Here is a 17495-nt window from a genome sequence, read left to right on the forward strand (position 1 = left end):
ATCACCGGCTGTCCACTGAGCATCTTTGGATGGTTATTCGCAGGACAGGGAGGCAGCTTTGGCTGCTGACCAGTCTGAGTCATCACCCTCTGTGAGAATCTATTTTTGCCACCTCTTTGTCTCTAGGAAGAAGTTGTGGTCCTTGCTGAGGGAGACGGAGATGTTGGGATCCCAGGAGTTGTGAGCCCTGCCCTGCTGCGGCACCCAACTCTTCCACCTCAGTATGGGCAAGTGGGCTGGAGCTGGTGTGGAGGGGTCACCCATCCCACTCACTGCCACAGCAGCATCAGCCGGAGGGATGAACCTGTCCACCATGACCCTGCAGCCTCCTTTGGCAGGAGAACCTGGATGGCTGAGCCAGTGCAAAGCTGCCAGCTTCCGCCAGCCGGCAGCCTGAAAAGCCTTGTAGAGCCGTATGGCATTTATTGGCAGAGTTGCAGGTAAAGGACATCCCTCCCTCCCTGACCTGCGTGCTGTGGGGTCCGGTGGGCTGGTCCAGCACCCACATGGGTTCATTCTGAACCTGCTTCTGCCTGACTGCTGACAGGAACGGGCACATTGCAGACAGGGGTGACACAGGGGGTGCAGACCCCAACACCAGGAAGGGGCATGAAGGGAGAACACCGGCCTCCGACCTTTAAGATCACCGAGTCCAACCTTTACCCCAGGATTGTCAAGTCCACCACTAAACCATGTCACCAGGGGCCTCATCTGTACAGTTTTTGAACCTGCATCATCAGTGAACTCATCCCAGTGCACCAAGCACTCATGTACCCTGGGCACTTGCTGCCAGGGACAGGCGCCCATCACTGGGCTTTCTCCACATCCACCAGCTTGCTCAGCTCCACTTTCCCTCCTCAAGATTTCCCTTCTTCTTTAAACCTGTTCTCTTCATCTTTCCCTCTTCCATTCCATATGACTTCCCTCCTCTCCTCCTCCCCACAGCCTCCCAGCGCCTTGATCTGGCCAGGCCTCTTGCTGGCTCCACTGAGGATTTTGGGAGGCTGGCATGCAATGCACTTGTGTGGAGAGAGGATGACTGTGCCCCACTGGCAGCATCCCTCTGTTTGCTCACATGAAGCCAAATCTGAGGAGCCTTTGTAGCTGTAGCTCCCTTGCTATCCATTCAAACATGCCCATGGGGGAGAAGATGGAATCCTTACCAGTGTTTCATACCCAGCTCTGGAGCTGTTTTAAACACACATGCTGCTGCTTCCCTGCTGGCTAGGAAGGATTTCCTGCCATTACTGAACACAGCTTAAAATCGATTTTGTTTGCTTTCCCTCCACTGCTCCTCTTTGCTTGGCTGGGCTGCGTGGCCGAGGCCCTGGCATGCCCAAGGAATGGAAGAGGAGACCACATGGCTTGTGTTGGATGCGTGAGCACGCTGTCAGAGCAAGGAGAAAGTGGGTGTCTGAAGTGTCTTCTTTATGAGTGGTTTAGGATACAGTGATGGTAGTGGAAGATGAAGTGTAGGTGGTTATTTCCTGAATGGATGGCAGAGTGCGCGGGGCAGCGGGTGAGGCATCCTGCTGCTTCTCCATGCAACAGTTGTGCGTGGGGTGGGAGAACAAGACAGCTGTCCCGCTGACCTCCCGGAGGAGGCATTCCCAGGAGCTGGAAGGTTGCTGGCTTAATTTGTAGGAGAAACACAAGGAAGGAAAGGCCTGACAGCAGCCTGAAAGACCCTCCTGGGGGACACCTGACTGCGAGGTGTTGACCCTCAGGGTGACAAGGGGCCCTTTACTTCCAGCCCAAGCATCTCGCAGGGGAAAACCCTCCCTTGGGCTATCCTGGAGCTGCATCCCCTCCCTGGATGCTCCCACTCAGCTGATTTCAGCGAGCCTCGACTGTCCCCGTCCCCGGATGCCCCCGGCGTGCCCCCGCCATCCCCACCCGCTCCTCCCGGCCGCCCCTAGCCCACTCCTCTCCCGCTGACCGTGCATCTCGCACCTGCAGCCCGAGGAGGGATGCTCGGGATAGCGGGTCCCTAAATCGGGGCAGGACCGCCCGGGATCGCACGGCCGAGCGGGACCGGGGGGAGGCGGGGCGGGGCGGGGCGGGCGGTGCCGCCGGGCCGATATAAGAGCAGCGCGGCGGGGACCCGGCGCTGATATTGTTGCTGCCGGTACTGTCGCTCCCCGCCGGCTCCCTCGGGCTGCCTGTCCGCCCGCCCCTCCATCCCCGCCCGCTTCGTTTTCTCGCTGTCCGCGGGCTCGGGCCCCCCACGCCGCTGCCACCCTGAAGTTTCTGGCGGTGCTGCTGGCGGCGGGCATGCTGGCTTTCCTGGGGGCCATCATCTGCATCATCGCCAGCGTCCACCCGGCCGGCACCGCCGCTCCCGCAGCCGTCGCCGCCGCTGACAATGACTCGGCCGCCGCCGCTCTCCTGCCCGCTGCCGACAAAGGGCTGGGAGCGCTGCACGGCCCCGCAGAGGCTCTGGCCAGCGCCGGGCCGCGTCTACCCGGGGGGCCGCCGCCGCCGCCGCTCTTCAGCCGCTTCGTCTGCACGCCGCTGAGCGCCGAGTGCCCGGCCACGGGCCCCGGCACTGGCCCCGGCCCCGAGGAGCTGCTGGCGCTGCGGAGCGCGGCGGCCCAGCTGCGCCGCACGGCGCTGGAGCAGAAGGAGCGGATCCGCATGGACCAGGAGACCATCCGGGAGCTCACCGGGAAGCTCAGCCGCTGCGAGGGCGGCCTGCGAGCCCCCTCCGCCGGCGGCGCCGCCGCCGTTCCCCCCGCCGCCGGACTCCGCGCCGCCCCGCGCCCAGGCACCATGGGCCACCCCCCAGCTGAGCCGCCCGCCGTACGGGAGCTGGAGGAGGCCGTCCGAGCCCTCCAGGACCGCATCGACCGGATAGAGGTGCGAGGGGTGGTCACGGGGGGATGCTGCAGGGGGAAGATGCTCCCGTCGGTCGGGAGTAGGGGGATGCTCCCACACAGGCTGTTCCCCGCGCCTGCAGCCACACACCTCCCAGACCAGCTTGTGCCCCTCCTGAGGCTTCAGGAAGGTTGTCCTTGCTCCACTCGTACCCAAGGTCTCTGTTTAACCCCTCGTCCTCAGCCTCACTCTCTGCCCTCCACGCAGGGTGGTCCTAGGGCTGCCCCACTTCCCCCCTAGTCTGAACCCATGTAGGGCACCTCTCTGGCCCTGTAACACCTGCCGAGGCCTCCACTGGAGCAGGTTGTCAGCTTGGGAACAGATCCTGTTCTTTAGCAGAAAGGTAAATCCCATCTGATGCCATAGCAGTTATGAATGGGACTTCTCCCAAAGTAAAGAGAGATGCCATGCACTGTGAGCCTGGCACCCCTTCCTTGCATGGCTCATAGGAGCTGCAGAGAGAAGGGGGCAGCTGGAGCACACTGTCAGGCTGTTGGCACTTGGGATACAGACTCCTGGTCCCTATTCTGTAGCAGTATGTGTCCAGCAGGCTCATCCCTGACCCAGCAGCATCAAAGGTGATGGGGCCCATCACAGAGTGCACGTATGTCGACTTATTTGGGCTGATGTGGGCTCAGCATCCACGTGGACCTTGGCAGACTGTGCAGGGTATGACCAAGGGCAGTGGTTTGGGCATGGGAGAGCTGCTGGGGGCACTTGTCTGGTTTCCCTGGGGGGCTCGCTCCAAATGTCCCATCTTTTGTGGAGGCTGTGTTGGCCCCTGAGGTCTGCCAGGAGCTGGAGCCGCCTGTGAGGGGCTTCCTGCAGGTTGTCAACCTCCTTATCTGCCCGTCTATCTCCCTGTTGCCTTCTCCACACTTCCCTGGAGCGCAGACCTGGGGGGGGGTGTCAGGCAGCACCCCATGGGGTCCCCCTTTGCGCTTCTGCTCCCCTTCACCACACCACATGGGCACAGTAGCAGTGAGCCATGAGTGGAAAATTCAGACCCGCTGAGGTTACAGGCTGAGAAATGAGACTGGGAGAGAAGGTGTTGCAATGGATGGAGATATGAATGGGGATAGAAAGACAGCGAAAGGCAAGGAAACACATGCACACAGGAGGGAAAAGAGCTGGAGACTGGAGGAAGCACCTGTGGGTAATGCTCACACATGCATGAAGACAAACACAGAGGCATGCCAAGCACGTGTGGGGAGATGGGGACATGCAGCCTGGCTTATCATAATGCCAAGCAGCCAAAGAGAGAGACAGAATCACCCAAAAGAACCTTGCCGCCCCAAACAAACAGATTCCCACAAGCAGGATAACAGATCCAGGCTAAGAAATGCACGTGCAGACAGCAGGCATGCTAACTCAGGAATAAAAGGGGGAAACCATGCCCCTGCACACCCATACCAGCTGCCCTGGCCCCTCTCCTGGGGTTTCTGGTGATGGTGGGAGGTCTGGGGTGATGGAGGGTGAAGCTCACAAAGGCTGGAGCAGACCCTCTCATACACCCAGGGAGCATGAAGCGATGCCGGGTCAAGGCTCATATGTCCTCACTGATGAGGAAGCCAAGCAGCATGTTGCCAAAACCATCCCTTCCACAGTCCTGGGGACCCGAGGGTGCCCAGGGTGCTCTGCAGGGATATGCAGCACCCTGTGGCCTGGCCAGGCCTGCCGGCTCAGGAAATAGGGCAGCGTGTCGCAGGTGGGATGGACTTTGCCCTGGCTCCATCCTGCCGTGACACTGGAGCTGCTCAGGCTGGCCTGGTGACAGCTGAGCCCTGGGGTCACACCTCAGCCATGCAGGGATGGTTGCTTGTGGCCTCCCGCCCTGGCTTGCCTTTGTCTCTCCCCAAATATGAGCAGACACCTTAAACTTGGTGGTGGGGTACCTGCGCCTCTCCATCCCGCATGGCTCCATCTGTCAGCCCCAGGAGCCTTCCTGAGGTATTCTGTGGCATGTGGGGTACCCCTAGCAGCTCCCCTAAAGGGCAGTGGTGATCACCCCATAAGGTGACCTGGATGGGGGTGGTCCCAGGGTGGCTGCCAGATACCAGAGGCTCTGTGAGACCCAGTGGGAGGGGAGAAGAGTAAGCACTGTCGAAGCCTGGGGCAGCTTAGTCTCAGGAGAGGGATGACACAAAATGCCATGGACCCCCTGGGAATGCTGCATCTCTGGGCATCTCGTGGTGGGTTTGCCAGCAGGGATTACCCCTGGAGGCTCTGGAGCTGGGATAGCAGGGAGTGGCCTGGATCTGGATTAGATCTGGATTAGATCGCTGGTCTAATCCAGGCACTCCTGGCTGTGGCCGTAAGGCATAACAAGATTTATTGATGTGCTGAAAAACCTATTAAGTCATTTGATTCTTAATTTTGGCGGCACAGCGGTAGGGCTTCCCAGGACAGATGCAGGGAGAGCCCTCACGGGCTTGCTCTTTGCCCCCTGCCACTTTGGTGAGGACAGGCGAGTGCTGGCGCAGCGTTCACATGGGGACATCTTCCCTCACCTCCTCCTAACCCTTCCCAAGGCATCACTCCTCTTTTGCTTGTGTGCAAGAGCCTGGCTGGGCTTTTTCCTCCTGGTTTTAAGGGGTCTCCCACTGCTCTCTGCACATGCTCGCATTCACTCACTCAGGTGCATCTTGGCACAGAGAGTGGTGGCCCCAGATGATCCTTTTCCATGCTTTTAATTACCGTTGCCAATGGAAACAGAGCAGCTTTGGAGTGGAGAGGGAATTGCCTTGGCTGCCTGGGCTGTGCAGGGGTCCAGATGCCCCCTTCCTCCCTGTCATCCCACTACTTGTAAGGGAGCAGAGTGGGAGCTGGGACAGCCTGGTTTTGTCTTTAGGAAGCCTGGCCTTGGCAGAACTTTAACAGCCTGGGTGCTCCTCAGCTGGTGTGTGGCTGTGCTGTTGTGGCTGGTGAGCTCGGTATGTCCATCTGCGGCAGAGCAGGGATGGGGAACCCCAAACTCAGAGTTCCGAATGAGATTTGAAGAGGATGGGATCAGTGGTGAGCTCTCCTCTTATGAGGAGAAGGAGGGAAAGGCCAATGCATCCCTGCTCATTCCCTACTGTGGGTGGTCCCTCCTGGAGTTTAATGACCCTCAAGCTCCTGCCTGGGTCCGAAAGGGTCCAAAAAGGTAGCATTCCCTGTGCAGCAAGTGTGCCATCCTGCAGCAGCAGCCATGGAGGACCTGCAAGCAGGCGGGGAGGATTTGTGAGTCTGGGGAAGGGACCAGGGCTGCTGTGTGTGCGTGCCCAGCTCAGCATCCTGATTCCTGGGATGTGCCAGGACATCATCCCGCAGGCATCATCCTGGGGACCTGCCCTGTCCCGGAGGCTAAGGTGGGATCTTGCATGCCATGGCCAAGGGGGAGCAGCGGGTCCCAGATTTGCCGGTGCATTAGTAAATGAGGCTCTGATCTCCTTACATAAATCGAAGTGCGTTTGCTGACCGAGGGCTACAGCCCAAGCGAGCGAGCCCCCTGCCCCCACCTCCTCCTTCCCACCCCCCGCCAGCCGCTGACATTTAATGTGATTAATATTACCTGGCATCTTTCAATCTCTTTTGCCGTCTCCGGTGGCCAAAAACCGTCCCCCGCACCCGCTGCCCACTCCCCTGCTGCCTGCGCCGCAGCAGATGGGAGCCGGGCGCCTGCCGAACAGCCGGGGAGAAGGCGCTTCCCCCCATTCCCCTCCACAAAGGTCACTGCGAGATAATAGCTGCACATCGAGCATTAGTAATGCTGCAAATGATTTGATCTGGGAGAATGATGCTTGAGCAGCAGCTCGGAGGTGTGGAGGATGGGTAGGGGATGCAGCCCAGCCCGGTACAGGGACAGTCACTCAGCGCATCCCGGCTGTGGGGAGATCTGGTCGGTCTCCTCTCTGGAGGGATGAGGATGGCATCTGCTGGGATGATGGGGTGGCTCCCAAACTCTGCCAGATGAGGGTACCAGCTGTATCCCTTGCCAAGAGGAACATGAGGTCAGCAATGGTTTAGCCAACCACTTGTGTCTCGTTGTTGGTGCCCTGGCTGCCAGGCTGGAGAGGCCAGGAATAGCTGGAGAAGAGGGATGGAGAGACAAAAACTCAGAAAGGGGGAAAGAATTGATCAAAAGGGGAAAGACAGCATGTGTGTGCGTGGAGGGGAGCATCAGGATGAGATGCTCCAAAAGCAGAGAACCGAAAAAGCCATAGGGAGAAAAGTTATAGAGGGAAGAAAATAGCAGCGGGGAGAAAAGAAGGAGGAAGGGAGGGAGAAAAAAGCGCTCCATCATTACTGAATAATGTAGGGCAGGCTATTGGGGGCTAGCGAGCGCGACAAAAGCTCCCAGCCTTTTCTTTTTTTGTCATTAACAGATGGAGCCGTGCAGGAAAGCAGAGACGTAGGCTCCAAACCCGCAGCTCGAGCAATCAAAGCGTGCGGCAGACGGGAGCGTGCCAGCCCCCGCCGCAGCCAGGCGGCCCGGAGGGATGAGAGATGAGAGATGCTCTTGGAGCCTGCGGGATGGGGACAAAGAGGCAAAGGCGAACCTCATCCCTACCAACACCACCGGCTCTGCTTGGTTATGAGCACAGACAGCTCTGGGTGGGAATTATCCCTGTTGGGGGGATGAGAATTAACCTTTCCACTCACCTTTCCATCCCTCTCGACATCCCTCCCCTGCCTTTCAGCCCGCTGCAACAGTGGGTATCCAAGAACACCTGTGCCCCCCTATCTCCCCCAAAAAAGGGGCTAAAGCGCCTTCCCCATCAGCTAATCCCTCCGTCTTACAGAGACTGAAGGCAGGAAGCCCTTTGCTGGGTGTTTTTCCCTCCCCTTTGTGAGAGCATCCCCAGTGCTGCTGGAGCAAGCTGACATGAGGACTAGTGTTTGGTCAGGGCTGGACGATGTCCCCTGCACAACCTCTCTTTTCTTGCTGGGCTTTGGTTCTCCACGTTGGTTTTCCTCACAAAACCTTTGGGTTTGCCCTGGCTGGAGACTCTTCCAGCCCCGGGGCATTGCAGCCTCCTTCTTCTTTGTGTATTGTTGCCTGGCGGGTGGCTATTTGTGCTCACAATCATCTCCTCACTTCCTCTCTCCCTGCTACCTTCTCCCTGCTGTTTCCATCTTCCAAGGTTGCCCAGCCAAACCTGGCTTTCCTCTGCCCTTTCCCTCCCCTCTGTTGTTCATGATGGATAGCAAAGACTGGGGGTGACATAGGCAGGCATCCCCCCATTCATCTTTGTGTGCATGATCACCAAGTCCTGTCCATCCTGGTAAAGCAGGATATAGGGAAGAAAAAGCTGGAAGCCGCAACCACTAATGAATTCTTGGCCTCCTCCAGGCCAGGTCTGGGGCCATCGGAGTCTGTCCAGATCAGCAGAGATGGCATCACCCCATGTCCCACCAGCCATGCTGAAGCAGCCATTCAGACCCCTCTTGGTGCTGGAGTGGTTGTGGTAGCCCCTACCGTGGCCACTCCAACACTTAAGGAAAGATCTGACAGCATGGAAAAGATGGTCACCATCTTTGCAAGCCCATGGCAAAGAGACTAACACCCAGAGGACATGGGGAAGGGAGAGAGAAACACCAGAGGCATGGCAAAGGGACATCTTCTCCCTTGAATCCTGGTTTTCTTCCAGCTGGGATGGGGTCTCTCAGTGGAGTGGGATCTGGGATTTTTGCAGGGTGCAGCAGCAGCTGGGAGCATCTTTGCCGGATGAAGGGGTTTGGATCAGCCAAGGGAAGAGATCTGGTCTGGGTTTTAACTTGGGGACAAGATGCTCTTGATGCTCCCAGGTCATGTCTTGTGGACCAGAGACATGATAGCCTGGCCACTGGCTCCACTTCTCTGTGGCATCCTGATGGCCTGGGAGCGGTTGGCTTGTAGAGAGCTACCTGCCCGACACGGCACGGCTGAGCTGGGATAAAAGGATTACAGTCCCGTTAAGTGAGGTTAACACACTGGCCTTGGTGAAGCAGCCTCACAAGCAGCAGAAAGGGAGGTCTGAGCTCTTTCCTGCATTGTTCCCTCCTCATGGAGGCTGCCTGCAGGAGCAGAGCCAAGGGATGACCCAAGTGCCCATGTAGCCCATCCTTCCTCTGGCTCTGAAGTCATTAAAGCCTGGCAGAAAGTCATTAAGAGCAGCCAAACTTCATTTTGCAGTAATTAACTTAAATGGGAGCTCTGAGAGGGGAGGTGCAACATCAGCTGGAGAAGACCCTGGTATAGATGTGGGGTTGTGGTCCCAGCGCTCCCTGCAGTGGTGCAGGCTGGGCAGATCCTTATTTAACCCCTTACAGTGACACCATTCGGAGTTTTCTCTCTTCTCCCTCCTTTCCTCCTGGTCGTGGTGGCTGCCAAGTGCAGCAGGAGCTGCCAGCCCGCACCAATGGCTCAGCACCCACTGCCCCAGCGCTTGCCCGCGATGCCCTCCACACCAAGATGGAGCAGCTGGAGGAGCAGCTCCTCTCCAAGATCCTGACCCTGCAGAAGGAGCGCCAGGCTGCCAACACTGACCGCAACCAGCACCAGCATGACATTGAGAAGGAGCTGAGCTCCCTCCAGAACAGGGTGACGGAGCTGGAGCATGGTGAGTCCTGCCCAGCAGGGATGCAGGTAGTGGAAGGAGGTCCCTACCCCAATGTGCGCCCCCACAACAGCCACCTTCATCCCAGTGATGAGTGCTGCTGACCCTCCTCTCTCCCTCCTTCCCATCCTTGAAACATAGGACCACAGGGCTACAGCCCGCCTGATGCCTTCAAGGTGACCATCCCGGTGCAGAACAACTACATGTATGCCCGCATGAAGAAGAGCCTGCCGGAGCTCTATGCCTTCACCATCTGCATGTGGCTGAAGTCCAAAGCCCTGGGGGGGCTCGGCACCCCTTTCTCCTACTCCGTGCCAAGCCAGTCCAATGAGATTGTGCTGCTGGAGTGGGGCAGCAACCCCCTGGAGCTGCTCATCAATGACAAGGTCAGCCCAGCCACAGGAGGGGTGGGAGGAAAGCCCCTGCCCTCATTTCCCCTCCTTCAACCCTCCTGGGAAATGATGCTCCTGGGGGTATTGGTGTGGGGGAGCTGGGAGGAAGGGGCCTGGAATGGAGGGGGAGGCAGAACAATGGGGAGGATGGCTCAGTGGGGTGTGTTCTGAGAGGGAGAAGCAGTACATTGGGGTGTCTGTAGAATTTGGGGTGCTATCACCTTGGGGGTGCACCACCTGCTCTGCAAGGACACCAGGGTCCCCCGGCAGTCCCACCGAGCACTGGGCTCCTGCTCTTCTCTCAAAGGTTGCCCAGCTGCCCCTGAGCCTGAAGGACAAGGCCTGGCACCACGTCTGTGTGGCGTGGACCACTCGGGATGGCAAGTGGTCCGCGTACCAGGACGGCGAGCAGCGGGGTGCCGGCGAGAACCTGGCCTCCTGGCATGCCATCAAGCCTCAAGGCGTCATCATCCTGGGCCAGGAGCAGGTATGTGCCACCCCAACACGGAGACCTGCCAGTTCACATTGCTTTGGTGTGAAGCTGGCCAGGGGGGCAGCCCCCAAATGGGGAGAGGGCAGGGGTTGGTATGGGCAGGAGCACTCAGGATGGCACGTTGGCAGCTTGGGCAAGGAGCTCTCCTGCCTGCTCAGCTGACCCCTGAGCTGCCTGCATGAGCACAGTCTTCTCTTCTCTCTTCCCTCCGTCCTCCGTTCCCCCCTCACCTTGTCTTCCTCCATCTCCTTCGTGCATCCGCTTCCCTCATTGCCATTGGGCATCTCACTCTGTTTCTCCTCAAACTTCTCCCTCTCCCCCTTGCACTGTCTGCCCATTGGATGCGTTTCGCTTCTCCTGTCCCACCACCTCTCCTGCTCTTTCCCAGGACACGCTGGGTGGACGCTTCGACGCCACGCAGGCCTTCGTGGGCGAGCTGGCGCAGTTCAGCGTGTGGGACCACATGCTGGCACCGGCGGAGATCCTGGCCTTGGCCAACTGCACCTCCCGCCTCCAGGGCAACGTGATCCAGTGGGATGACCAGGCGGTGGAGGTCTTCGGGGGGGCCAGCAAGGGCAGCTTTGCTGCCTGCGAGGAAGGGAGGAAGGCATGAGCGGTCCCTCACCCCCTCCCCGGTGCCAAGGAGCCCTGTGGCAGCCCCAGTGCAGGGAGCCCCTTTCTCCCTTCCCCTCCCCGACTACCGAGCCCTCCGTGCTGGCATCCTGGGAGGGAGAGGGGCTCCTGGCAGCCTCCCTCTTGACCCCACACTGACGGTGTGGCTTGTTCCCCCTCCTAGCACGCCTGCCCCTGGGCCTCACCTTGCCCCGCCTCTGTTTCGGGAGGACCTCGCCATACCCACAGGTATCTCTGGTATGGTGAGGGTCCCCACCTTGTCAGCCCCCCGAGAAGGGAGTAGGAAGGAGACTTCCATCCACTCAGAGCACAGTCTGGCCTCGGCGGGGTGCCAAGCGTGCGGGCATCCCGCCGAGCACATCCCCTTCCCTTATTTATTTATAGTGCCGCACTCTCTTGTTACTGTGAGCCTGTACTCTGAATGAGCCCAAAGGCTTGGCTGCGAGGATCTTCCCCTCCGGCCCCATCCCTCTTCTCCTGCTGCTCTGGTTTGTCAAGCATGGCCCTGGTGAGGATGAGGGAGGATGGTGGAGGATTGGCAGGGCAACGCTCCCCCCACTACACAAGGAGTACTCCTGCCTCTGCTGCCTGTTCAGGCAGGGTTGTCTGAGGGGCATCAGGCTTTTGAGGCAGGAAGAAGCAGAATGGCCAACCCCCTCAAGATGGGGGGGAGGTTGGCCACTGAGGGAATGGGAGAAAGAGGCAAAGCATCCTCCCCAGCCCTGGCCAAGGGGGAAGGAGTGCAGCAACTGCCATTGAAGGGAGCAGAAGCAAGAAGAAAAGGAGATGGAGGGTGGTGGTGGCTGGGGGAACCCTGCTGTCTGTCCTCCGGCCTTTTGGGCACTGGACTGGGTTGCTGCCCTTGCCTTCTTGGTCCCCTGCTTTGAGCTGCTCCTGGCCAGGGACAGGGCTACCACCAGCCTTGGGACTGGGAGGGTGATGGGGCAGGCGGGTATTTTCCCTGTGGAGTGCCTGAGAATATGCTGTTTCCACGCCATGCAGTGACCAACGTGTAGATGTGTGAGTGCGTGTGAGTGTCTGGGGAGGGTGGGAGGGTTATTTCGGGGGTCTCATGATTGCTCAGTGCTGTGTCCAGCTTCCAGTGCTTCCCATTACCCCAAGCCCCACTTTGCGCTTTTGGTGACGGCTTCCCCTGTGCCCGGCAGAGGTGAAGCAGGCAGAGGAGCCAGCCCAGGCACCCAGCATCGCCTCCCATAGCATCCCCACCACCAGTGGGGTGACTGAGCCTGCCGGGGGGCACACGGTCTGGATGGGGCACAGCCCTCGTGCCAAGTGGGAAACACTGTGATCTTCACTGGGCTGCCCCCTCTTCCTCACCCGCTTGCGCGCTTTCTCATGCACGCTTGTGACGGGCCCCTGACGCGCGCCAGTGTTGGGACGTTTCTTTTGTAAAGCTGATCGTGAACAATAAACGTGATGTTTTCTGTTGGAGCCTCCCGAGGGATGCGAGGTCGCTGTGGGGATGGAGGGGACTGGGCGACCCCAGCACAGGCACCCTTCCCTGGGATGCTTAGGGTGGCATCCGTCGAGGGAGACGGCCGGACCAGCAGCTGTGTGGCTGCTGTTACAGAGATACCATCACAAGGGTCTGGGTATTGCTGCCCAGGGTGGGGGTGTCACCGTTTGGGGAGCTCTCATCTCTCCTGTTGTGGAGCAGCACGGGTACAGGCTGCTGCTGGGGAGGCGGGGGAAGCACCTCTCCACAGAGGAGGAACCCACATCCCAACAACAGGAGAGCAGAAACCATCTACAGGTCAGTCTGGGATGGCAAGGAACTTGTGACAGGTATAAACCTCGTTAAGCACTAGTAATGAGTTCCTGACCTAGCCAGGCACAGCTCTTGTAGCCACCTATCCTAGAGTAACCTGTGGCCAGGTCTGCACAATGCTTTTGCCCCTCAGGGGGTCCTGTCCCTCCTAGCAAAGGCACAACCTCGCTAATATTGGGGGAACATAATGCCACAGGACACAGTTTTCCGCAGGCCTCTGCCATCACTGAGACAGAACCATCACCCCAGCTCCCACTTCTCCTTCTGGAGGGTATTTAGTGCACTAAAACAAAGCCTGGAGCTCTTGCCTTCAGCCCTTCAGCACATCTCGTATTTGAGAGGTTTTTGGAAGAAAAAAGATACCTCTGAGTACACACTTCAGCTGAAGCACACGCTCAAGGGCTTTGCTGAGCTGGAAGCTCAACCCCATCCCTAACAGAATAGGGTTCAAGAGGCGGCCCCTTCTCTCATGCATGCAAGTAACAGGAACATAATTAGAAGGACAGCATCTTTTACAGAAGGAAACTCCCAAAACCATTGCTTGGGTCACAAACTTTAAGAGGAGGTGAAATGGGGAGAGGAGGGGACTGGTCCAGAAGACTCTCCTATGAAAACTGCAGGGATCCTGCAGGGGGACTTCTGGGGCTAGCAGCCAAGGCAGGAGACGTGCGGGAGGATGAACAAGGATGGAAACAGCCTGTCCACTCGTGTAGGCTACTGGCATAAACCCCATCTGCTCTGGAACCCGGAAACCCAGCCCACGCCGAGATCTGTGCAAACCTCCATCAGAAAAGCAGAAACAAAAGCGATGCCAGGAGACGCTCGGGCAGGAACTTGGGTGCTGCCCTCCGCCTCCCCGCCAGAAGGTGCTGGAGTGATCCCAACCCCAGCAGTGTCCCCAGGACATGTGGATCTGTCACTTCTGGGAAGGGAGAAAGGGGGCAAGCCAGTGGCACAGCTTCTGTAGGGCAACCTCCTGCCCCCCTAGAGGTTCACAGCCAGTTGAGCAGACCAGGGGACACACAGGAAAAGTTGATCTAATTTATCCAGGCATTTTAAGAGCTTACAGCAAATGCCTCCGTGTAAGGCTCATCAGGAACCGAAGGCATTATGGAGAGATTAGAAACTGGTTGGGAGGCAGAAAATTAAGAGTAGGAATAAATATTTGATTTCCATCCTTCTCTGCAGGAAGCAGACGCTGCTTCTCACCCATCTGGGGAAGAAGAGAGCAAGACAGGACCATTTATTTTTGGTAAGCCAAGCCTTGCAAGAGCTGCAAACCTGCAACAGGGCTTAAAAGGTGGAGGAAACAACAACTTAATGGTGTTGCTGGCTGGAAGGAGTAATTACAATGATTTCCACATATTGCTTGCTTCTAAATTAACCAGGAGCACTCAGGAGAAGCCCTGTGTCTCTCTAAGGGCAGTGGCTGGAAAACAACGTTATCATGTGCAGCGACACAACAAAGTCACCTTTGGTGGGAGGTAAAGAAGGAAATTTTTAACAATGCCAAGGAGAAGGTCTTATGGTTGGGGTAGATGCACTCAGCTGGGACACTGTATTGTGTCTGGATACCTAACATGGGGAGGAAAGAGACAGAGGAAACCCAGAAGGTGGGCAAGAGCAGAGACAAGGGCACTGTCAGGCTAGGGTGGCTCAGTGAGGGCTGGCTCAGGAGGAGCTGGTGAGGCAGACAGGCGGATACAATAGATGCCACCTGCATGGTCTCCTCTATCTCCCCACCAAGGGGCGGTTAACATGCTCCAAGGGGAGGAAAGGGACTGCTCTTTTCCTTCCTGATCTGCATGACTTGCTGCTGCAGGGCTTTCTGCAGACCAAGAGCTTAACCCGACTCAACCCCCCCAGCCCCAAAAGGGCTTTGTGCTGCAGCAAAGAAGCCCAGGTCTAACATAGCAACAGGAAACCTTCAGGCCTGACGGCTGTTAATTATCAGGTTTGAAAAGGAAACGCAATTCCTGAACCCCTCCAGCCTCTGCCCAGCTCTCCAGAGGGCACCATCAGCAGTGCAGGCTCTGCCTGCCAGGGACATGGGCAGCACTGGGATCCCTGCCTTGGGATGGGCTTTTGGGAGCTCCTGTGCTCTCTAACACGTGCAGCCTCTGCTCTGGGCTCGCAGTTTGTGGCTCCCTGTGGCAGGTCCCCTCAAATGAGGTCAAGCCAGCCCATGCTTTGTCCCCAGGAGGTGACAATTCCAAGGTCCCCATTACCTCCACTGACCTAGCAATGGGGGGTGCCTTAATTGCCTCCTTATGCCTCTCCATCCTGGTGGGAGGCTCCTCCACTCCCTCCCGGAGCCAGGAAGGCTCATTTAGACTCGTGCGGTGCTTGCACGAGGAACGCGCCGTGCTTCCAGAGCATCTGGCACAGCAACGGCCCCCACACGGCTGCTAGTGCTGCGGCAGAAGGCCTTACTAGAGGTAGCAGCTGTTACTAGAGGTAGCAGCTACGGAATCGTGTGTGGGGCACTGCTTTCCCAACAGAACAAGGGATCTGGCTGTCCCAAAGCAAGCTTCTCTCTCTGGAGTAGAGGGCTGGGCTGCTTTTTCTTTCCATCCATTCCTGCATCCATTCCTGCACATCAGTATCCCTATCTGCCTTCCCTCGGCTCAATGCAACACGGTGGGGCTCTGATCCCTGTGAAATGGGGCTTCAGCATCTCCATGGGGCCTCCTGAGCACTCCTCCTGCCTCTGGAGAGCTGTAACCATCCTACCCACCCCCGGGCAGCTGCAAGGGGGACCTCGGTGTGTCTCAAGACCTCACCAGGGACCTCTGGATATACCCAAGGTGGTGCAGAGCAGTGCTCAGCACCTGGACTGTGGCTGACAGGCAGGAGAGTGATCCCTACCCCTCTGCATTATCGCAGAGAGGAGATGGGGCACAGCAAGGCCTGTGCCCACAGGGTGATGGGGAGGTTCCAAAACCTGGGCAGAAGAAGCCAAGGAGAGTCTGGGTGCCCTCTGCCTGATGAAGACGCAGCCTGACATGTGGTCTCCTCCTGCTGTCAATGATGGGGACGGGTAAAAGAAAGTGTGAGACAGTATACATGTTACATAGACATATATTTTGCAGTTGGTGGTTACATTTCTCTTTCTCAGCTGAAGAATACAATGCAGTCTAATGTGAGGCAGCAAACAGCACTTCTCTGTTTTAAAGCATTTCACTGTGTCTGCTGAAGGCAAAGGGCTGAAGGACTCTCCATCTGTAGTAAGTGGTGAATAAGACAGGACCAGCCAAAGCAGAGCATCAATTACAGCTCCTTACAGATGCAGAGGGACAAATCAGACACTTGGGTCTTTGTGTGGAAACTAAAGACAGGGTGACATGAAGCTAGTCGTGTATCTGCCTTTTCCACTAGCACCTAAGGGACCAGCACATGTTGCCTGTGCTGGCCCAACAAGGCTTTGACTGGCTTGCAGGGTTTCAGAGAGGCAGACTGCAGAAACCCTGCACTTGGGGGTCCAGAAATGAACTGCTCAGGTCTTGCTAAGCCATAGCAGATGGGGACAGGCCAGCGAGATGCTCTCCTTCCTCAGGAGGCATCTCTACCTTGCAGTACTGCTGTATCACTCACCACCATCACGAAAAGACACGGTGTTCCTATCCTTCAGCCCTCTGCAGCGTTGGTTTTGGCCATTTTCCCTTAGCTTTTCCCCTAGGAGCTGCTGCTGAATAATCCTTAAAACCAGACCCAGCATTTCTCGAGGGAAGCACTCCCTGGGGACACATTGATCAAAACCAAAGCACATTTAATTGAACCCAGAATCACATACACATGCAAGTTCCCCCTCCCCACACATACGGACACATGCACACACCGGCTCACACTGACTCGCTGCTTAGGAGCAAAAGTGGGTGAACTACACAGGGATTAAAGCATTAAAAAAGCCATAGCAAGAATACAATGCTTGAAAGCGCTGTGTCCCTGGAGAGATTAGAGTAGCTGCCTGGAGATAAAGTAACGATGATGGAAAGATCTTCTCCCTCACAGAGATTCTATTCCTAATTATCTCCTCTGAAAAAAAGAGAAAAGATCTCCCAGCTTTTATCCGTCTCTTGATAATTTCAGCTCTGTGTCTGCCTCATTGCAAGAGGTCGATGCTTGCTGGAAAGAAGGAGAAGGGATCGGTGCAAGAGGTAGGAGCGGTAAGAACAAGAGGGACAGGAGGCAGTGCTTCATTTCTGTCACCACCAGCGGCAAAGGCAAAGGGGAAGATGAACGATCACTGCAGTGTTGTCTTTCCGAGCCCAAAGGCAGCTTCGCTGCCTCCACCACTTGTTTTGTCAGGCAAACGACAACCAGGAGGTCTGATCCACTGGTACTCTAGTAAAAGAGAGATGATGTCCTCCCTAGGGGTGTAGGGCAGTGCTTGGAGGTGAGGGAAGAGGAGTTCTTCATAAGCTGGCAGGGGCAGAAGCGTGCCCAGTCTGTTCTTCCCCCCGTGTTTTCCTTCTCAGACAGCTAGGAAGCCATTATTCTTTCAGCAGCCAGCCAGCACCGAGGATATTTCAAACACCATATTTCATACAACAGCCAGAAGACTGCACAAAGATCAGCCCATGGCAGGGGGTTGGAACTGGATGAGCTTTAAGGTCCCTTTCAACCCAAAGCACTCTGTGATTCTATGATCAAGCCACAAGCCACCCCACAAGACAAGGATGGACCCCAGTGGAGACTCACGCATCATGCCCAGCACAGGAGAAACCTTT

General features: G+C 57.3%; 1 protein-coding gene across 1 annotated transcript; it reads left to right on the forward strand.

Moving 5' to 3' along the window:
• Positions 1-2274: 2274 nt before the first annotated feature.
• Positions 2275-10956, forward strand: NPTXR (neuronal pentraxin receptor; the record flags this gene model as incomplete). Its single annotated transcript, XM_080620297.1, has 5 exons — positions 2275-2859; positions 9239-9461; positions 9600-9844; positions 10158-10337; positions 10732-10956. 5 exons carry the CDS (start codon positions 2275-2277, stop codon positions 10954-10956), a joined length of 1458 nt encoding a protein of 485 aa, XP_080476423.1.
• Positions 10957-17495: the final 6539 nt, after the last annotated feature.

Source organism: Psittacula echo, assembly GCF_963264785.1.
Source record: "Psittacula echo genome assembly, chromosome: 1".
NCBI classification, from domain to species: Eukaryota; Metazoa; Chordata; class Aves; order Psittaciformes; family Psittacidae; genus Psittacula; species Psittacula echo.